Here is a 23,161-nt window from a genome sequence, read left to right on the forward strand (position 1 = left end):
TAAATCATCCCAGCCAAGGCTTTGTCAAGCTGGGTCTTAAAAACCTCTAAGGATGGAGATTCCACCACCTCCCTAGGTAACCCATTCCAGTGCTTCACCACCCTCCTAGTGAAATAGTGTTTCCTATTCCACCTATTCCACCTAGATCTCCCACACTTCAACTTGAGACCATTGCTCCTTGTTCTGTCATCTGCCACCACTGAGAACAGCCTAGCTCCATCCTCTTTGGAACCCCCCTTCAGATAGTTGAAGGCTGCTATCAAATCCCCCCCTCACTCTTCTCTTCTGCAAACTAAACAAGCCCAGTTCCCTCAGCCTCTCCTCATAAGTCATGTGCCCCAGACCCCTGATCATTTTCATTGCCCTACACTGGACTCTCTCCAATTTGTCCCACATCCTTTCTGTAGTGGGGGGCCCAAAACTGGACGCAATACTCCAGGTGTGGCCTCACCAGTGCGGAATAGAGGGGAATAATCACTTCCCTCGATCTGCTGGCAATGCTCCTACTAATACAGCCCAATATGTCATTAGCCTTCTTGGCAACAAGGGCACACTGCTGACTCATATCCAGCTTCTCCACTGTAATCCCCAGGTCCTTTTCTGCAGAACTGTCGCTTAGACAGTCGGTCCCTAGCCTGTAGTGGTGCATGGGAGTCTTCCATCCTAAGTGCAGGACTCTGCACTTGTGCTTGTTGAACCTCATCAGATTTCTTTTGGCCCAATCCTCCAATTTGTCTAGGTCACTCTGGACCCTACCCCTACCGTCCAGCATATCTATCTCTCCCCCCAGCTTAGTGTCATCTGTGAACTTGCTGAGGATGAAATCCATCCCATCATCCAGATCATTAATAAAGATGTTGAACAAAACCGGCCCTAGGACCGACCCCTAGTGTATTCCACTTGATACTGGCTGCCAAGTAGACATCGAGCCATTGATCACTACCCTTTGAGCGCAACAATCTAGCCAGCTTTCTATCCACCTTATAGTCCATTCATCCAGTCCATACTTTTTTAACTTGCTGGCAAGAATACTGTGGGAGACCGTATCAAAAGCTTTGCTAAAGTCAAGATATATCACATCCACCGCTTTCCCCATATCCACAGAGCCAGTTATCCCATCATAGAAGGCAATCAGGTTGGTCAGGCATGACTTGCCCTTGATGAATCCATGTTGACTGTTCCCGATCACCTTCCTCTCCTCCAAGTGCTTCAAAATGGATTCCTTGAGGACCTGCTCCATGATTTTTCCAGGGACTGAGGTGAGGCTGACCGGTTTGTAGTTCCCCAGATTCTCCTTCTTTCCTTTTTTGATGGACACTTGATTCGTTAATACTGATGGGCACTTGATGGGCACTTGATTCGTTAATACTGTAGAACCTCAGAGGGACAAATACCTTGGGAATGGAGGTTGTTTGTAGCTCTGAAATGTTTGTAACTCTGAACAAAATGTTATGGTGGTTCTTTCAAAAGTTTACAACTGAACATTGACTTACTACAGCTTTGAAACTTTACTATGCAGAATAAAAATGATGATTTAACCATCTCAATTTAAATGAAACAAGCACAGAAACAGTCTCCTTACTTTGTCAACTCTTTCTTTAGACTTTCAATTTATTTTTTAGTAGTTTACATTTAACACAGTACTGTGCTGTACAGTATTCGCTTTTTTATTTCATCTCTGCTGCCTGACTGCGTATTTCTGGTTCCAAAGGAGGTGTGTGGTTGACCGGTCAGTTTGTAACTCTGGTGTACATAATGCAGAGGTTCTACTGTAATTAAATCACACACTGTTTTAATATCATGTGCTGCAAAGAGCCAAAGGAGACACATTACAGAACCAATTTCCGCTCGCGAGCCACAGTCTGAGTTATCACTGGTATAGAACAAGGGGATTTGGGCCCCTGTTGCAGGAGCTCTCACTACAAGACTCAGCTGAGATCAAATCATAAAAGGTTGTCTAAAACACTGTCTGATGGCACGGAGAATTCACAGCTTCTCCCCAAACTCATATTCTACTTAATTAATTCTGCATCCCAGCTCAGCCTTCCCCCTACTCCAGCAATTAAGTATGCACCTCCAGCCCCAAGAACAACCTCCTCTTATTAATCCAGGATTTTATGTGTCCCCACCACTGTAGTGTCTATTTGGTGTACTTTTTTATTCCTGAGTTACATTCAAACAGGCCGTTGTCACTTGTGAATATCAATTTTTCCATTGTATATCTGCCTATCCCGTTTCTATGCTCCGACTATACAGTCAATACTAGGAAAGGAGGGTAGGCCACTTTCTATTTGGGATCAAAGGGAGAAATTGGTGCTTGCATTAATTCAATTGCTTTAAAGCAAGAGAAACGTTCCACCCCAGCTACCCCCCTGCTCTGATTCAGCCACTGCCTGAGCAGCCAGAACATGCTATTGTGAGAGACAGGTGGAAAGTTCCATTTCCCTGTGGGGCTGTCCATGGATAAATTCTAGAGAATTTCACATAATTCAGTGCTTTTTTTTCTGACATAAAAATCAGAAATTAGCCATAGGGATTCTCAGAGGTGAGAGCACAGGAGAGATTGGAGGCTTAAGTTAAAAAAAAACTGAGGTAAAATTCTGACAAGGACACATCTTTCCATGATGAGACATTCCCGCAGGGGTCAGATGGCTCATCCCACTGGCTTGTTTACTCTTCAGGTGCTGTAGCATTTCCCTCCAACAAATCCATAAAGCCCACCCCCATCCCCATGGCTCAGCAAAGCCAGTAGGTGTCAGGCTGTAGACATGTATATCTAGTTCCCTATAGTGTTGTAATGCTGCAATCCATCCCACGCACCCCAGAAACACAGCCTGAGGCCCCTTTCCCTCAAAGGCCTTCCAAACAACTCGAGTTGGATGGGCTGGAGTTCAGATGAGCCTGAGAAAGCCAAGGGGTTGTTGCAGGGTAAACAGGGACGTTGTGAGAACCTCTGCTATTTGAAACACCATTTCTGACTTTTACCAAACTTCACAGCAAACTCTGCTCCGGGATGAGATAGGGCGTGTGACATTTCAATGGGATCCCATTTTTTGTGAGGGGGAAGTTGTGGTGAAGAGGGTTTAAAAATCAGGATTCAACGTTGACTATGGAAAGACTACTGCTGTCAGACTGTTTGGGGCGACATTTCTTGTCAGAGGGAACACTACAGCCAATACATTCTACCCTCTAACCCTGTGCCAGCACTTTCCCCCATTTTACTGACCCCCTCCTAGCTGTAAGCAGATACCTCTATGTTCCTGCTCAGGACAGAGGGATGGGACCTCCCTGTAGCAGGACAGGGAATGACAAATTCTCATTCCTGTTGCTGCTACCAAAAGAAAAAAAAAGAGTTGGGGAGGACAGGGGAAATGAAGGATCTGGCACCCCCATTCTGGTGCTTTCAGCCATTTTAGGGGAGATAACACACTAGTGTCAGATGAGCACAGTGATAGCCCCCACTTCCTGAGACCTACTTTCTTGCTTCACTGCTAGTTGACTTCATTAACATGTCAGCTTGCTCACTGGTTCTCCTGGTGATACATACTACATCCACTTCCTCCAGACCACCCTCTCCACACCACCACAACTAATCTGGCATAGGAACTCTAAGGACCACAATGCTACATTCAGATCAACACCCGTCTCCTATCCCATCAAAAGAAGCATCGCAAACACAGCCTTGGTACAAAGTATATGGCGAGCCCTTTCTCTCCTTACTCGTAATTGCACCTCTAACCTCCTTGCAGGGAAAGGTGCACCAGGCACGCCCCCCCTGCCACCTACACAAACACCTTTTCAGGAAGAAGAAACACTGTCCCAGCAGTGATCCTCACTTGAATCTCCCATCACATCCCTTCTCCTCAAAACTTCAGAAGGGAACACAGAGAAAGGAGTAGCTGGTTTCCCCTTCATGCTATATGCCTTTTGCATATGCTGACCCTATATCTCATTATAAATATAGCACGTTTGCTGCTCATTCCCAACTCTAGGTCTCTTTTGCCCATTGCTTCTTCTGCACATTTCACCTCCCACTGAATAGCTGTTTTTCTGATTCACCATTAAAATTTTACATTTCCCCCTGTCAAGGTTCCTCCCCCACTCTGAACTCTAGGGTACAGATGTGGGGACCTGCATGAAAAACCTCCTAAGCTTATCTTTACCAGCTTAGGTCAAAACTTCCCCAAGGTACAAAATATTACATCCGTTATCCTTGGACTGGCCGCTACCACCACCAAACTACTACTGGTTACTGGGGAAGAGCTGTTTGGACGCGTCCTTCCCCCCAAAATACTTCCCAAAACCTTGCACCCCACTTCCTGGACAAGGTTTGGTAAAAAGCCTCACCAATTTGCCTAGGTGACTACAGACCCAGACCCTTGGATCTTAAGAACAATGAACAATCCTCCCAACACTTGCACCCCCCCTTTCCTGGGAAATGTTGGATAAAAAGCCTCACCAATTTGCATAGGTGACCACAGACCCAAACCCTTGGATCTGAGAACAATGAACAAGCCTCCCAACACTTGCACCCCCCCTTTCCTGGGAAATGTTGGATAAAAAGCCTCACCAATTTGCATAGGTGACCACAGACCCAAACCCTTGGATCTGAGAACAATGAAAAAGCATTCAGTGTTTTACAAGAAGACTTTTAATAAAAAATAGAAGTAAATAGAAATAAAGAAATCCCCCCTGTAAAATCAGGATGGTAGATATCTTACAGGGTAATTAGATTCAAAACCATAGAGAACCCCTCTAGGCAAAACCTTAAGTTACAAAAAAGATACACAGACAGAAATAGTTATTCTATTCAGCACAATTCTTTTCTCAGCCATTTAAAGAAATCATAATCTAACACATACCTAGCTAGATTACTTACTAAAAGTTCTAAGACTCCATTCCTGTTCTGTCCCTGGCCAAGACGACTACAGACAGACACAGACCCTTTGTTTCTCTCCCTCCTCCCAGCTTTTGAAAGTATCTTGTCTCCTCATTGGTCATTTTGGTCAGGTGCCAGCGAGGTTACCTTTAGCTTCTTAACCCTTTACAGGTGAGAGGAGCTTTCCCCTGGCCAGGAGGGATTTCAAAGGGGTTTACCCTTCCCTTTATATTTATGACACGCCCCCCAAATCTCAGCTAGGGTGAAACACTGGCTGGGATTTCTTCCTGGAGCTCTAGGAAACAGAGTTAATAAGACACATGCATCTCTAAATATACTACCAAGTACATAAAGACTAACAATATTTTCCACATCTGAAGGACGATTTTAACCAGTTGATTCTGGGAAACTTTCACGGGAGAGTGCATCAGCCACTTTGTTAGAAGCTCCTGAGATGTGTTGGATGTCGAAATCAAAATCTTGGAGAGCTAAACTCCACCGAAGAAGTTTTTTGTTAGTTTCTTTGACGGTGTGAAGCCACTTTAGTGCAGCATGGTCGGTTTGCAGGTGGAAACGCCGTCCCCAAACATATGGGCGTAGCTTTTCCAGAGCATAGACAATGGCATAACATTCTTTTTCAGTGACTGACCAGTTGCTTTCCCTCTCAGACAGTTTTTTGCTGAGAAACACTACAGGGTGGAATTCTTGATCAGGTCCTTTCTGCATTAAAACTGCTCCCACACCACGCTCGGATGCATCTGTGGTTACTAGGAACGGTTTGTCAAAGTCTGGGGCCCTTAGTACAGGGTCAGACATGAGTGTCGCTTTAAGCTTGTTAAAGGCCTTCTGACACTTTCTGGTCCACTGAACAGCATTTGGCTGTTTCTTTTTGGTTAGGTCTGTCAGTGGGGCAGCGATTTGGCTGTAGTGCGGTACAAATCGTCTGTAATAACCGGCCAAGCCTAAGAAGGATTGAACCTATTTCTTTGACTTTGGGACAGGCCACTTTTGGATAGCATCCACTTTGGCTTGTAGGGGGCTGATAGTTCCTTGACCCACCTGGTGTCCAAGGTAAGTCACTCTGTTTAGGCCTATTTGACACTTCTTAGCCTTAACAGTTAGTCCTGCCTCCCTTATGCGCTCAAGGACTTTTTGTAGATGTTCCAGGTGGTCTGCCCAGGAATCCGAAAATATGGCCACATCGTCAAGGTAGGCGACTGCATATTCTCCTAATCCCGCTAGGAGACCATCTACAAGTCTTTGGAAAGTGGCGGGTGCATTTCGCAGCCCGAAAGGGAGTACATTAAATTCATACAGCCCGAGATGTGTGATGAAGGCTGACCTTTCCTTGGCAGATTCATCTAGCGGTACCTGCCAGTACCCCTTGGTTAAGTCCAAGGAAGAGATGAACTGGGCCCGTCCCAGTTTCTCTAATAGTTCATCAGTGCGTGGCATTGGATAGTTGTCTGGGCGAGTTACAGCATTTAGCTTACGGTAGTCCACGCAAAAACGTATTTCCCCATCTGGTTTGGGAACTAGAACCACTGGAGATGCCCATGCACTTTCAGAGGGGCGGATTACACCCATCTGTAACATATCCTGGATCTCCCGTTCTATAGCAGTTTTAGCTTGAGGAGACACCCGGTAAGGGTGGACCCTAATTGGGTGAGCATTACCTGTGTCAATGGAGTGGTATGCCCGTTCAGTCAGTCCTGGGGTGGCTGAGAACGTTGGCGCGTAGCTAGTGCACAGCTCCTGGATCTGCTGTCGCTGCATACGCCCAAGGGTCATGGAGAGGTTCACCTCTTCCACACCACCAGCACATTTCCCTTCGTAATAGACACCTTCAGGCCACTCAGCGTCGTCTCCTCCCTGGGCTGTAAACTGACAAACCTTTAATTCTCTGGAATAAAAGGGCTTTAGAGAATTAATATGATACACCTGTAACCCTTCTGCCCGTCAGAGTTGGCAGCAACAAGGGCCGGGTTCAATATCTAGGGGATCCATTCCAATAACACAATGCAAACCGGCTCGAGCCCCCACCCAGTGACCTGGGACAAATATATACCACCCCCGCTGGGCGCCTCCAAGAGGCAATACTTCCCCTCTCGCAAGCACATAGTCTGAGTGTAGCAAAAGTCTTTTAATAACAGAGAGAAACAATGTGGCATTATGTTGGGGAAACACCACCAACCGGATTCATAACACAACCCATGAGCAAAAACAACCCCACCCCAGGCAAATTGGGGCATGCCCTTTTCCCTTTGGTTCTTGAGTCCAGCAACCCCAAAAGTCCAATGCCCCAAAAGTCTCTGTCCCTGGTCAGGGCAGCCCCAGAGTTCGAAAGTTTATCGGCGGAGCTTTACCTCCCAACCTGGGTGGAAATGGGACAGGGGTAAGAGGCACCTTACGTGATCTGAAGCTGACCGCCCCATAGCTCCATAGCGGCGCTCTGCTCCGCCAGCCGCCCCACAAAACTCCTTCGCGCAGCTGCACTCCGCTCCACCAGCCGCCCCACGAACTCCTTCGCTCAGCTGCGCTCCGCTCCGCCAGCCGCCCCACGAACTCCTTCGCTCAGCTGCGCTCCACTCCACCAGCCGCCCCACGAACTCCTTCACTCAGCTCCACGGCCCACAAGCAGCTCCTGCCATCCACACACTGCTCCATGTCGAACTGCTTCACCAGCCGTCCCGCAAACTGCTCCACAATATATCTTCAGGCTCCTCCACTACTTAACACAACACTCAGTGATTTCAGCTCTTAGGTGAATTCAGCTTATAGTAGGGGAGCCCCAGTGCTGGTGCACTGTCAGCCCAAAGTGAGCTCAGCAGCCTATAACTAGACTTCTAATGAAATCAAAATTAGCTCTGATATTTCACAGTGGAGAGAGGAGGAAGTGCAATCAGCATGTAAGACCCTCACCAAGGGGCCCATGCCACCAAGTATTAATACTTGTCCCCAGCCTCTCTCCCTTCACACAGTTTTGGAACCCATGACCCTTGCCTAGCGAGTGCTACTTAGATGATGGTGAAGCCCTCCATCGTAACAAAAGGCCACGTACAGTTCCAAGCACAGTTCCCATAATCAGGGTAATAACAATTTATTCTTCCTGCCCCAATAACAGAGACACTGGGGATCCCACAGCAGCCAAAGTGACCATTTGGGCAGCTATGGTCTCATTCTAGGCGTGGTGGGTGTGCCTATGCAAATGAGATCGGCCCCTGAAGTTCTTTTGCACAACTTGCCACACCTCACCACCAGATGTCAGGGTGGAGCTCATCCTGACACTGCTTACACACCTTAGGCTTTCGGTTGGAGGTGGGGAATGCTATGAGATAATTAACAGCTCCCAGGCGCTCCTGGACCACGAATGGCCCTTCCCACGATGCTTCCATTTTATGGGCCTGGAGCGCCTTTAAGACCATGACCTGGTCTCCTACTTTGAAGGAACGCTCTCTGGCATGTTTATCATACCAGGCTTTTTGCTCTTTTTGAGCATCCTGTAAGTTTTCTCTAGCAAGGGCTAAAGAGGTTCGGAGGGTGTTTTGTAGGTTGGTTACAAAGTCCAGAATGTTCGTTCCTGGAGAAGGTGTAAATCCCTCCCATTGCTGCTTCACCAACTGCAATGGCCCCTTAACCTCACGGCCATATACAAGTTCAAATGGGGAAAACCCTAAACTGGGATGTGGTACAGCTCTGTAGGCAAAGAGCAACTGCTGCAATACTAGGTCCCAATCATTGGAGTGCTCATTTACGAATTTACGTATCATGGCCCCCAAAGTTCCATTAAACTTCTCCACCATGCCATTTGTTTGATGATGGTAAGGAGTGGCAACCAAGTGATTTACCCCATGAGCTTCCCAAAGGTTTTTCATAGTTCCTGCCAGGAAATTAGTCCCTGCATCTGTGAGGATGTCGGAGGGCCAACCTACCCTGGCAAAAATGTCTGCTAGTGCCTGGCACACACTTTTAGCCCTGGTGTTGCTTAGAGCTACTGCTTCCGGCCATCGGGTGGCAAAATCCATGAAAGTCAGTATGTACTGCTTTCCTCTGGGTGTCTTTTTCGGAAAAGGACCCAGAATATCCACAGCTACTCGCTGAAATGGAACTTCAATGATGGGGAGTGGCTGGAGAGGAGCTTTGACCTGGTCTTGGGGTTTTCCCACTCTTTGGCACACCTCACAAGACTGGACATAGGTAGAAACATCCTTGCCCATTCCCTCCCAGTGGAATGACCCCCCCAAACGGTCTTTGGTCCTGTTCACCCCAGCATGGCCACTAGGGTGATCATGGGCTAAGCTCAAGAGCTTGGCCCGGTATTTAGTTGGAACTACCAACTGTCTCTGAGGATGCCAGTCTTCCTGGTGTCCCCCAGAAAGAGTTTCCTTGTATAAAAGTCCTCTTTCTACAACAAACCTGGATCGATTAGAAGAGCTGAGAGGCGGTGGGTTGCTCCGTGCCGCCGTCCACGCTCTCTGGAGGCTTTCATCTGCTTCCTGTTCGGTCTGGAACTGTTCCCTTGATGCTGGAGACATCAGTTCCTCATTGGATTGGGGACATAGGCTTGGTCCCTCTGGAAGCGATATAGGGGATGGAGCTGTTTCTGTTGACTGTGAACCGCTCTCCGCTGGTGCACTATGTTGGGATTCAGGCTCCGGCTGAGCCTCTTGTGTAGGGTTATCGGCTGCTGCCAGTTCAGGTTCGGTGGGGCCCTCTGGTGTTGAGGTTGCAAGTACTGGATTCAGTGCTGGCACGGGGTCTGGTGTTGGTTGTTTGGCTGGTTCCGGTTCTGGGACTGGTTCCGTCTGGGTCTCTGGGACTGGATCCAATACTGCTGTTGCAGACATTGGCCTGGGGTCCAGGTCCATCACCTCTGACTGGGTCCTGATAGAAGTTTCCGGAACAGAGCTAGGCCTCACGGCTTGTTTAGCCTGGCTGCGGGTGACCATTCCCACCCTCTTGGCCTGCTTCACGTGATTGGCCAAGTCTTCCCCCAACAGCATGGGGATGGGATAATCATCATAGACTGCAAAAGTCCACATTCCTGACCAGCCCTTGTACTGGACAGGCAACTTGGCTGTAGGCAAATTGAAAGAGTTGGACTTGAAGGGTTGAATCGTCACTTGGATCTCTGGGTTGATTAAATTGGGGTCCACTAAGGAAGCATGGATAGCTGACACTTGTGCTCCGGTGTCCCTCCACGCGGTGACCTTCTTCCCGCCCACACTCACAGTTTCCCTCCGCTCCAAGGGTATCTGGGAGGTATCTGGGCCTGTGGACCTCTGGTGTGATTCCGGTGCAATGAACTGTAATCTGTTGGGGTTCTTGGGGCAGTTGGCCTTTACATGCCCCAGCTCGTTACATTTAAAACATCGTCCAGCTGACGGGTCACCGGGGCGAGGTGGGTTGCTGGAGAACGGGGTGGTGGGACGATAAGGGGTCTGGAGGGTTCTTTGGGAGGTAGGTGGGGCTTTGGGCGGCCCCCGGTAATAGGGTGTGGTCTGGGGTGGTCCCTTCTGGTCTCCGCTCCAACTGCGACCAGTTTTCTTCTTCTCTGCCACCTCCACCCATCTGGCTCCAATCTCTCCTGCCTCGATTACAGTTTTGGGTTTCCCATCTAGGATGTATCTTTCTATTTCCTCAGGAACACCCTCTAAGAATTGTTCCATTTGCATTAGGAAGGGCAAATTTTCTGGAGATTCACCACTTGCTCCTGATATCCAGGCATCCCAATGTTTCACAATGTGGTAGGCATGTCGGGTAAATGACATGTCTGGTTTCCACCTTAGGGCTCGGAACCTCCGACGAGACTGCTCGGGTGTTATCCCCATTCTGACTCTCGCCTTGGATTTAAACAGTTCATACTTGTTCATATGTTCTTTAGGCATTTCAGCTGCCACCTCAGCTAAGGGTCCACTGAGCTGCGGCCTCAGCTCTACCATGTATTGGTCAGTAGAGATGTTGTACCCAAGGCAGGCCCTTTCGAAGTTTTCTAAGAAGGCCTCAGTATCATCACCTGCCTTGTAGGTGGGGAACTTTCTGGGATGGGAAGTGGTACCTGGAGAAGGATTGCTAGGGTTTGTTGGTATATTCTGCTGGGCCTTTATCCTCTCCATCTCCTCCACATGCTTCCTTGCCTCCATTTCCCTCTTGTGGGCAGCCTCCTGTACCTCCTTCTCCAGCCGCATGAGTTCTATCTGTCTTTCATGTTCCCTTTGTTTTTCCTCAGCCTGAAATTTGGCTAATTCCAGCTGTAGTCGAGCCGAGGATTTGGCCATTCTAACCTCTCTGTTTTTAACTAACTTTACACCCGAGGTTTAGAAATAAACAAACAAAACTTGGCTGTAAAATTTTGCTGTGCTGGAATAGAATACCTATTCTCTGATAGTGATTGTCAGCCTACAGAAAAAGACAATTCCCTTGTCTCTGTTCTGGGCCCAAATTAAAGCAAAAAACCTCCAACTACTTGGAAACCTGCTTACCCAGCCCAAAGAAAAAAAATTTCTTTTCAAACCTGTGCTCCTTGTAAAACAAAAAAAAATCAAAATCCTAAAAAAAACCCTGCCACTTTTGTCTCCAGGCAAATGGGTAGAGCACACACCCCCTATTTACTTTTAGGAAGAAAAGAAAAAAAAACCTCTGGGTTGGAAGACTGTGAATTTCCCTGCAGGAGTTAAGTACCCTGCCTCCAGGCAAAGAAAACCTGCAATTCACAAGATAATCCCCTTTTGTCTCTGCTTGGCCACAAAGCAGAGAGAAACCAAGCTGCTTTCAGTTTCAAAGCTGCTTTCTGGACTTCCTAAAAATTCCTTTTTAAAATCTGTATTTCTAGTTCAAAAAATCTCAACTGGATCTCAAAATGATTTCAGGTTAATCCCACCACTGTGCCACCATGTCAAGGTTCCTCCCCCACTCTGAACTCTAGGGTACAGATGTGGGGACCTGCATGAAAAACCTCCTAAGCTTATCTTTACCAGCTTAGGTCAAAACTTCCCCAAGGTACAAAATATTACATCCGTTATCCTTGGACTGGCCGCTACCACCACCAAACTACTACTGGTTACTGGGGAAGAGCTGTTTGGACGCGTCCTTCCCCCCAAAATACTTCCCAAAACCTTGCACCCCACTTCCTGGACAAGGTTTGGTAAAAAGCCTCACCAATTTGCCTAGGTGACTACAGACCCAGACCCTTGGATCTTAAGAACAATGAACAATCCTCCCAACACTTGCACCCCCCCTTTCCTGGGAAATGTTGGATAAAAAGCCTCACCAATTTGCATAGGTGACCACAGACCCAAACCCTTGGATCTGAGAACAATGAAAAAGCATTCAGTGTTTTACAAGAAGACTTTTAATAAAAAATAGAAGTAAATAGAAATAAAGAAATCCCCCCTGTAAAATCAGGATGGTAGATATCTTACAGGGTAATTAGATTCAAAACCATAGAGAACCCCTCTAGGCAAAACCTTAAGTTACAAAAAAGATACACAGACAGAAATAGTTATTCTATTCAGCACAATTCTTTTCTCAGCCATTTAAAGAAATCATAATCTAACACATACCTAGCTAGATTACTTACTAAAAGTTCTAAGACTCCATTCCTGTTCTGTCCCTGGCCAAGACGACTACAGACAGACACAGACCCTTTGTTTCTCTCCCTCCTCCCAGCTTTTGAAAGTATCTTGTCTCCTCATTGGTCATTTTGGTCAGGTGCCAGCGAGGTTACCTTTAGCTTCTTAACCCTTTACAGGTGAGAGGAGCTTTCCCCTGGCCAGGAGGGATTTCAAAGGGGTTTACCCTTCCCTTTATATTTATGACACCCCCGAAATGCATTCCTGTTTTGTAATCTTCTGACCATATTTCCAGTCTCCCTAGGCCCCTTTGGATTAATCCTCTGTCACCTATAGAATAATGACTGGTTTGGAGAAAGTAAATAAGGAAGTGTTATTTATTCCTTCTCACAACACAAGAACTAGCGGTCACCAAATGAAATTAATAGGCAGCACGTTTAAAACAAACAAAAGGAAGTATTTCTTCACACATCGCACAGTCAACCTATGGAACTCTTTGCCAGAGGATGTTGTGAAGGCCAAGTTATAACAATTCAAAAAAGAACTAGATAAATTCATGGAGAATAGGTCCATCAATGGCTATTAGGGATGGTGTCCCTAGCCTTTGTTTTCCAGAAGCTGGGAATGGGTGACAGGGGAATGGATCACTTGATGATGACCTGTTCTGTTAATTCCCTCTGAAGCACCTGGCATTGGTCACTATTGGAAGACCCAGTATGGCCATTCTTATGTCACCACGGCTCCCAAAGAGATCTTAGAGAAATTTCCCATTTCCTGGACAGGACAGTTCTGTTTCTATTTTAGGGTTTGTCTACACAGGGGATTTAATCAGCAGCTATTTGGCAAGCTTTAGGTAACACACAATAAGGAAGCAACACTAATAGCATGCCTACAGAACGGGTGTACCCACTTCAGTTTACATTATGGCATGCACACGGTGGGGGTCTGCTGCGTAATAAGCATACAGCATGAGTCTTAGGGGATATCCCATGATCCTTTGCTTTGCGCTGAGCTGTGTGCATACTGGGATTTTTCCTCACTGCACATTATGGGATGCATATAGCGCAGGGGCGGGCAAACTTTTTGGCCTGAGGGCCACATCGGGTTTCCAAAATTGTATGGAGGGCTGGTTAGGGGAGGCTGTGTCTCCCCAAAAAAGCCAGGCGAGGCCCAGCCTCCACCTCCTATCCCCCTTCCCCCCCCCGCCCGCTTCTCGCCCCCTGACAGATCCCCTGGGACTATTGACCCATCTACGGCTAGCCCACCAAGCAGATGATGTGGCAGCAGCTCCTCCAGAAACAGCAGCGACCACTTCAGTGGTGGTGGAGGAAGTAGGACAAGGATGATGAAGGGGGGTGGGGAGGGTAACACCAAGCAACTGCTACTACAAGCGTGGTTCCTGGGGCGGTTTCACGTGGTACAATGCTGTTTCTGGACTTGGGAAAACAACATTGATTGGTGGGAAAGAATTGCACTGCAGACCTAGGATGAACAACAGTGACAAGAGAATTTCAGGATGACAAAGGTGATCTTTTTTGAAATATGTGTTGAAATAGCTCCAGAGCTGCAGTGGGAGTGTACCAACCTGCAATGCCCCATATCATAATGGGTTGTGATCAAGCTGCTTGCTCATAAACAGGAGAGACTCTCCTTCCCCGTCTGTACACCCCATTACAGTCCTCTACCCAAAGTGCTGCAGGAGTGGAAGGAAATTGCGAGTTATACTGGGAAGAATGTTCATGCAGCTATCCCTCATAATTTTCAGACCAAAACTGAGCAATTTCTCAGTCTCAGATTCTGCTTTATCTCTCCTGCAGACATGGTGAAAGTGAAGAGAAAAATAGAGAGGGTTTTGCACTTACTGACTGAAGCATTCACTGTTCCCAGGCTTTCTTTATGCAAGTGTGTGAAAAGCCATTAAAAGCGTTGCTATAGGGAGTTGTAGTCTTAGTACCTGTATGGATATGCAATGCCCATGTCTACTTCACGTAAACGGAGAATAATAAATGAACTTCTTTCCCTGTAACCACTGTCTCAATAAACAGTTGAATTTCCCAGAATTGCATGTTTTCATTGTTAGACTATGCTGTGGGAGAAGAGGGGAGGTGGGGTAGAGGTTGTGGCTGCCCTATGCTGCTGGCTGACATTTTGAGCAGACAAACAGGGTTGGGGAGTGGGGTGGGGGTGGTTCACTGGGCAGACAAAGGCAGGAAGGGAAAGGAAAATAGGTAAATCGGTATGTGCCCTCCGTTGCATGGTCTTGCAATCATTTGATGATCAGGACTCTAGGATGTGACAGAAGCCAACTGTTCAGCAAGAAGAGCCACCATTATGAAAATGTATACGCAGGAGGGAGCGGGCGTGCGCGAGAGTTGGCTGAGGGAGGGAGGTGAGGGCTAGAGACTCAGAAAGGCTTCTACTTCACATCTGTGAAAAATGGCTGTGGCTGTGGAACAGAACAGAAGGTACCACAGCAGTATAGTATAGTAATATATGATGAAGATAGACACTTACTTGCCGAGGTTCCCTCTATAGGATCTGCCTCCAGAGTCCCGGCCTGGGTTTCTGACTGGGAATTGGCCTCACAGCCTACAGGGCTGCCCTGAGGGTCCTGATCTGAGGAAATCCTGGGTTTCCAGGGAGATCTCTTCACCTTATCTTCATTGTGTCCCTCCTCCAATGACTTTCTGCTCATCCTTGGGGGATTGAGGGGCTTTTGGGTCACAGGGTCTACAACCTCCTTGGGTTCAGTAGTGATGTAATTGCATAAAATCTTGTCCAGCTCCCCCAAAATGGACACACTATATGTCCACATCCACACTATTTCCTGCCATCCCTGTGTGACGGGATCCCCAGGATGCAGCCTGGGACTGTGGGACTGCTGTGCCCCCTGAACTCTCTCCAGCCTTGGCTGTCTCTCACAATGCCTTGCTAATGACCAGCAGCAAACCCCTCCAGGTGCTGTGATCACGCAGCACAGCAGCATGTAGAACCCCACACTCAGCTATATTGCATGAATGCTCCCAGAGCCACTCATGAATCACACAGAGAAAGGCACCAGAACCAAATCCCCCCAGCACTGTACCTTAGATATATATCATCTTGCACTGCTGAAGACGAGCAATGCAGATTTATTAATCGGTTCACCACTTCATCAATGGAAAGTGGATATACATCAGCCTTTGTAAAACCTGAGTGGATTTACCACACATTTCAAGACAAACTCACTGGTAAAGATAAACAATTAAAGAAGTGTATTGATTACAAAAGATAGATTTTAAGTGATATTAAGTGATAAGCAAAAAGGTCAGAGTTAGTTACCAAAAGAAATAAAATATAAGCACGCAGTCTAAACTCTCAACTCTATTAGACTGGGCAACATCTAGATTAAGCAGTTTTTCTCGCCCCATTGGATATTGCAGTCCTTAATATACAGATTTGTCCCTTAAATCTGGGCCAGTCTCCTTTGTTGGAGTTTTCAGCCTTCTTCTCGGTGTCTTTGTTGTTTGCAGCATAGGCGGGGGCAGGAGAAAAGGCCAAGCACGTGGTCACTGTGTCTGTTTTATACTCTCAGTCCATGTGGTGGAAAATACAAGTCCAGGCATGTCTGATGGGCACTGCTGAGTCTCCAGGCAAGGCTGAGCAATTCCCCTAGTGTGGCCTCATGCAGGTGAGTCATTGCATCGTAGCTCCTTTGCTGGACAATGGTTATTGAAGGGTTGATTGACACCCCCACCTCGGTGCTGGCTACTTTCCTTACGATTGCCTCTGGGGAGCTAATGTCTGGCTGAGTCCCTAATTTACAGCACGTTTTAGTGACCATCATACAACACAATTCTCATAACTTCATATGCATTAATGATACACATATATAGATAGAGAAAAGACTTTCAGCAGATCATAACCTTTCTCCGATACTTTTCAAGGCATGCTTTAGATGTAAGATCACAATAATACAAAAATGAGGAATATGGGGGTTCCAGGATGCTCCCCCAAGGTATAGAAAGTCACACCCTGGTTTTAGTGTAAATACCCCTGAGCTGTTTGCTCAGCATTGGTAGGCACCCAGTTGTAACCCCTTGCAGACATCTCCTTAGCCACATCCACAAAAAGATCTTTATTACAGTGACTTGCCACATAAGATAGTTGCACCAACACTTCTCCCCAGATGGCTATGAGGTCTCAACACTCCAAAAGGCATAGAATAATAGAATCATAGACTTTAAGATCAGAAGGGACCATTATGATCATCTAGTCTGACCTCCTGCAAAACGCAGGCCAAGGAATCTCACCCACCAACTCCTGTAACAAACCCCTAACTTATGTCTAAGTTACTGAAGTCCTCAAACCGTGGTTTAAAGACTTCAGGGTGCAGAGAATCCTCCAGCAAGTGACCTGTGCCCCACGCTGCAGAGGAAGGTGAAAAACCCCCAGGGCTGCTGCCAATCTGCCCTGGGGGAAAATTCCTTCCCGACCCCAAATATGGCGATCAGCTAAACCCTGAGCATGTGGGCAAGACTCACCAGCCAGACACCCATGAAAAAATTCTCTGTAATAACTCAGATCACACCACATCTAACATCCCATCAGAGGCCATTGGGCATATCTACCGCTAGTGGTTGAATATCAATTAATTGCCAAAATTAGGCTATCCCATCATGTCATCTCCTCCATAAATTTATCAAGTTTAATCTCGAAGCCAGATATATCTTTTGCCCCTACTGCTTCCCAGAACTTCACTCCTTTGATGGTTAGAAACCTTCGACTAATTTCAAGTCTAAACTTCCTGATGGCCAGGTTATATCCATTTGTTCTTGTGTCCACATTGGTACTGAGCTTAAATAATTCTTCTCCCTCCATTGTATTTATCCCTCTGATATATTTATAGGGAGCAATCATATCTCCCCTCAGCCTTCTTTTAGTTACGCTAAACAAGCCAAGCTTATTGATTCTCCTTTCATAAAACAGGTTTTCCATTCTTTGGATCATCCTAGTAGCCCTTCTCTGTACCTGTTTGATTTTGAATTCATCCTTCTTAAACATGAGAGACCAGAACTGCACACACAATATTCCAGATGAGGTCTCACCAGTGCCTTGTATAACGGTACTAACACCTCCTTATCTCGACTGGAAATACCTCACCTGATGCATCCCAAGACCACATTAGCTTTTTTCACGGCCATATCACATTGGCGGCTCATAGTCATCCTGTGATCAACCAATACTCCAAGGTCCTTCTCCTCCTCCTCTGTCACTTCTAAGTAATGCGTCCCCAGCTTATAACAGAAATTCTTGTTATTAATCCCTAAATGCATGACCTTGCACTTTTCACTATTAAATTTCATCCTATTGCTATTACTTCAGTTTACGAGGTCATCCAGATCTTCCTGTATGATATCCCGGTCCTTCTCTATATTGGCAATACCTCTCAGCTTTGTGTCATCCACAAACTTTATTAGCACACTCCCACTTTTTGTGCCAAGGTCAGTAATAAAAAGAGGTTACTCCACTAGTAACCTCCTTCCAGTCTGACAGTTCACCTTTCAGTGTGACCCGCTGTAGTCTCCCCTTTAACCAGTGCCTTATCCACCTTTCAATTTTCATATTGATCCCCATCTTTTCCAATTTAACTAATAATTCTTCATGTGGAACGGTATCAAATGCCTTACTGAAATTGAGGTAAATTAGAGCCACTGCTTTCCTTTTGTCTAAAAAAATGTTACCTTCTCAAAGAAGGAGATCAGGTTGGTTTGGCATGATCTACCTTTTGTAAAGCCATGTTGTATTTTGTCCCAATTACCATTGACCTCAATGTCCTTAACTACTTTCTCCTTCAAAATTTTTTCCAAGACCTTGCATACAGATGTCAAACTAACAGGCCTGTAGTTACCCGGATTGCTTTTTTAACCTTTCTTAAAAATAGGAACTATGTTAGCAATTCTCCACTCATACGATACAACCCCTGAGTTTACAGATTGATTAAAAATTCTTGCTAATGGACTTGCAATTTCATGTGCCAGGTCCTCATCTGTTACTTCCAAGTAATGCGTCCCCAGTTTATAACAGAAATTGCATGTTCCAAAGTTTCTGAAATAGCATTACAGCAACACTGCTACAGCCAAATCCAGGAGCAAGTGGGCAACTTCTGGGCCTGTGCCAGTTTTTAAGTGCAGGAAGGAACATCTGATCAACTTGACCCCAGAGCAGTGGAGGGCACACAGGTAAACAGACAGGTCAATAATGGACACCCACAAAGCAGTGTGGGATAGAAGTTGGAAGACTGCCAAAACAGTGCAGACAAACAAGGGACCTAACTTGATTTGCATCAAACAATACACTTTGAAAGAGAATTCCAGAGCTTGTGATAAATGTGGCATTCATGCGCTGTGACGAACTGTGTTGTGTATACGCAGACATTTTCACACTGGACTAACTTGAGTTAATGCGGACTAAACCCCTCCTATTTAGACACACCCATAAGGGTTTATACTGCCACCCATCATGCTAGTATCTGAGCACCTTCCATGTGAAATCAATAGCATTAGTCCTAATGGCCTTTATGGAGTCTGTCACTACTCCCTTTTCAGTATAAAAAATCAGCTTAGAGTGTTTTTTTTAAAATTAACACATTTTAAGTTGATTGGTTTCAGGTTTTTGTTTTGATATTTATGAGAGGGAGGTGAGGGAGGGGGTTGAATGCATTTTGGGGGGTAAAAGAAGGTGGCAATGCCTTTTGCTCCTGTTCAGACTAAGTGGGTGAGGCTAGTATAAAACATCAAACTAAAATGATTTGTCTAATAATTTTAGATTTTAACACGTGTCACACGTTTTCTCCAATAATCCCAGTTGTTTGCTGACCTGTACAAAGACAAGTGGGTGAATGTAATCAGAGCCCAGCTATTGAGATGCAACTATAAGCCCCATCTATAGAGCCAGAACCTCCAAGGGAGTCTTTGAGATAGAAAATGGGCTAGCTGAGTATCAAGGAAAGAGGATGTAGGGACTCTTGACACAGCAGGAAACACGGATCATTTTAAACAACTTTTTATTAGAACTTTAAAAAAACAATAAAGATAATGTTTTTTTAAACTAAAATTAAACTCAGATACCCTGTGAAATCCATATTTCAAAACACACACACAAATAAAAACACACAACCATGCTCCCTGCACTCACAAAAAGAATCCTCAAAGTTCATAACTTCAAGAAAAATTCTTGTCAGTAACAAGGGCTACAGAATCCCAGAGAAGGAAGCTGGTGTCTTACATTGTAAACTCTTCCAGGCAGGAACTGTGCAAACCTCATTGTGCACCACCTAGTACAATATAGCCCCAATTCCTGATGAGGCCTCAGGTCACTACTTTAATATAGACATTAAATAATAAAATCCTCCTGTGAGAGTGATTATCATTATTATTATAGTCTCCGTTTTACAGATGGGGGTGGAGGGGGGAGAACAAAGGCACAGTGAGGAAGTGAGCTGCCCAGAATTACCAAACAAGTCTGTGACAGAATTGGGAATAGGACCCAAGTGTGTTGACTTTCCACCTTCTGCTCAATCTGCTAGAAGATGCTCCACTTATTTCCCACTATAAATTGTCTGGTGCCCTCCCTGTGCTCATTTTTTCATTCCTCTTAAATATATTTATTAAAAATGACTAAAATGACTTCCCCTTAATTACAGTACATACTTCCCCCTTCCATCACCCAAATGACCCCCCCCCAGCACCTCCTGGTCCCTCCTCTGGCTCCTACCATGCATTTCTCCCTACACCCTAGGGCCCTACATGACTCTTCTTCCAGCACCAACACTGCCTCTTTGTCTAACTCAACCACCTACACTCCATCCTCAGCAAGGCATTTTTCATTCACTATGAAAAGGGAAGAGCCCTGTGGCCCCAAAGTGGAAACACAACTGGCTTCCATCCACTGGGAGACCCTGGAAGGATATCAGATATGAAGTTTTCTCCATTTTCAGACAGCTCTTAGGGCTCCCCCACAATGTGGATTCTCTGATGTCGAATAAGGGCAGAGCTCACAGTGAAGCCTTTCCCACAGTTGGCACATTCATAGGGTTTCTCCCCAGTGTGGATTCGGCGATGCTGGATAAGATGCGCACTCTGACGGAAGCTTTCCCCACATTCAGTGCATTCATAGGGTCTCTCTCCTGTGTGGATTCTCCGATGTCGAAGAAGGGCTGATCTCCAAAGGAAGCTTTTCCCACAGTCAGCACATTCATAGGGCCTTTCCCTCGTGTGGAATCGCCGGTGCTGAATGAGGTGTGAGCTCACTGTGAAGCTTTTCCCACACTCAGCACATTCATAAGGTCTTTCCCCCATGTGGAATCTCTGATGCTGAATGAGGGCAGAGCTCACACTGAAGCTCTTCCCACACTCAGCACACTCATAGGGCTTCTCGCCTGTGTGGACTCTTTGATGTTTCATAAGCTCTGAGCTCTGACTGAAGGTTTTCCTGCACTCGGCACATTCATAAGGCTTCTCTCCAGTGTGGGTTCTCTGATGACGAGTAAGGGCTGAGCTCACACTGAAAGTCTTCCCACAGTCACCACATTCGTAGGGTCTCTCTCCTGTGTGGATTCTCTGATGCTGGATTAGCTGCCAGTTCCCACTAAAGCTCTTGCCACATTCGGCACATTTATAGGGTTTTTCTCCAGTGTGGATTATCTGATGCCGAATGAGTTTTGAACTCATACTGAAGCTTTTCCCACATTCAGAACATTCATAGGGTCTCTCCCCTGTGTGGATTCTTTGATGCTGAATAAGGTGTGATCGTTGTCGGAAATTTTCCCCACACTCGGCACATCCAAAGGGTTTCTCTCCAGTGTGGATTCTCTGGTGCTGTCTGAGGTTTGAACTCACCCTGAAGCTTTTCCCACAGTCATCACACATTATTGATTTCCTCCTCATGGAATTTCCCTGTTGGACAATGTCTGGCAGTTTCCTGAAAGCTCTTTCACATGCAGTTGATTTACTTTGTCTCTTCCCTGGAAGAGTTTGCAGATGCCGTTCCGATCTGCGTTGACCGCCACAGGCTTTGCCCTGTTCAGGACTCTGGGAAATATTCCTTTGGAGCATTCGTGATAACTTGTCCTGTGGTTCCATTGACTCAGGACCTTCCTGGTGTGGATTCTCCTCCTCATTCTCACTCACAATCCCATCACCTAGTCAATAAAATGAGAATCCAGAGATAAGTCACAGGAGAGAAACGAAACCTTAGAACAAGGACTCATCTTGAAAATCTTATTTACATATGAACATATGACACCTGCACTTGTTACATGTGACCCCACAGGGTATGTCTACACTTCAAGCCTGGGGGTGTAGTTCCCAGCTTGTGGAGACATATTCATGCTAGTTCTCATCTAAGTTAGCATGCTAAAAACAGAATGCAGCCCCAGCAGCAGGATGGGCTAGCCACCCTGAATACATGTTTATGGTCTTGGACAGACAAGCATGCCAGGTGGCTCCCTCCAGCTACTTGTCCTACCATGGCTACATTTTATTTTTTGTTTAAATAAATGCCTATAGATATAGTGTATACTCCTGGTTAGTAAAAAGTACCAAATTTCGTGTAAAGGCTATATTTGGTTGAAAAGCACTATATTTTTAATAGTTATACCAACCATGAGACTTAACATTTCTTTAGGAAAGTAACTAAAAAGTACAAATGCAAAACAAGATTAAAATTAACTATTTAAATCAAGATTTCCTGCTTGCTAATTTAAACCATGATTTAAATCAGAGATTTAAATGACTTTGAAAAGCCCTGGCTGGGATGATTTAGTTGGGGTTGGTCCTGCTGTGAGCAAGGGGTTGGACTGGATAACCTCCTGAGGTCTCTTCCAACCCTAATCTTCTATGATTTAACTCAATCCAGCCTGCTCTGCATATTCAGCAGTTTGGGTTGTCTAGTTGGGGTTTGCCAGAGGGCTTTGTCTGGTTTCAATATGCCTTTGTTAATGGGCATTTCTAGACAGAGGGTATCAAATAATCTGTGGGCCTGTCTGTTGAACCACTGAAGTCTCAATTTCCAGTGTCTCAGTGATTCTGAATAGCAGATCCTGAAAGGCTTTAAAGTCATCTGAGGCCAGTAATCGTGCTGAAGATACTGCTGCCTCAGGAGAGGAAGATGAGAGGTCCATTGGAGAGGCTGGATCTAGAAACTGCTGATCAAGTATTCTTCCACCTCTTCCCTAGCTATTGAAGAAGGTCTAGGTAGGGACATCTCAGTATGAGAAGTCAAAAGCAGCAGCAGCAGCGCTAGATCTTCACCATTGCATAGATGAATGAGAGGGGCAAGCTTTGGAGGGAGGGCTTCAATCTCTAAAGTGTTGCCAAGAGGGAATATTAAAAGGAAAAGGCTGATAGGGTTGAGTAGGCCAAGGTGAAGGCCAAGCAGAATGTGAAGGGTGAGATGGGGCCCTAGGATGAGGAGTTATATGGTGAGAAGGTGACCCATCATCTGACCCAGTTGCACAGGGAGAAGAAACTGGGGATGGTTTCTACCTAGAGGAGGGAGAAAAAGCATGGTCAAGAGAGGAGAAGGAATATGCTGTAAGTAGTGATCTTGATGATGACAGAAGCTACCAGTGATATGGTGACTGAAGCCAACAGGCTGTCTGCTGGCACCACAATTGATTCAACCACCAGTGCTTGTTCTGGTACTAAGGGCTTCAGTGTCTAGTAAAACT

General features: G+C 46.0%; 1 protein-coding gene across 3 annotated transcripts in view; it reads right to left on the minus strand.

Moving 5' to 3' along the window:
- Positions 1-19,478: 19,478 nt before the first annotated feature.
- Positions 19,479-23,161, minus strand: part of LOC140918414 (uncharacterized) — a 30,433-nt gene continuing 26,750 nt past the window's right edge. For 2 of the 3 annotated variants that reach the window (XM_073362758.2, XM_073362756.2), the window contains one exon: positions 19,479-21,631. In XM_073362758.2, the coding sequence (XP_073218859.1) occupies positions 20,436-21,572 (1,137 nt within the window). In that variant the 5' untranslated portion in view covers positions 21,573-21,631 and the 3' untranslated portion in view covers positions 19,479-20,435. The remainder of the gene's footprint in view (positions 21,632-23,161) is intronic. The other variant, XM_073362759.2, reaches the window with a different exon arrangement.

The sequence above is a fragment of the Lepidochelys kempii genome, chromosome 10 (assembly GCF_965140285.1).
Source record: "Lepidochelys kempii isolate rLepKem1 chromosome 10, rLepKem1.hap1, whole genome shotgun sequence".
NCBI lineage: Eukaryota > Metazoa > Chordata > Testudines > Cheloniidae > Lepidochelys > Lepidochelys kempii.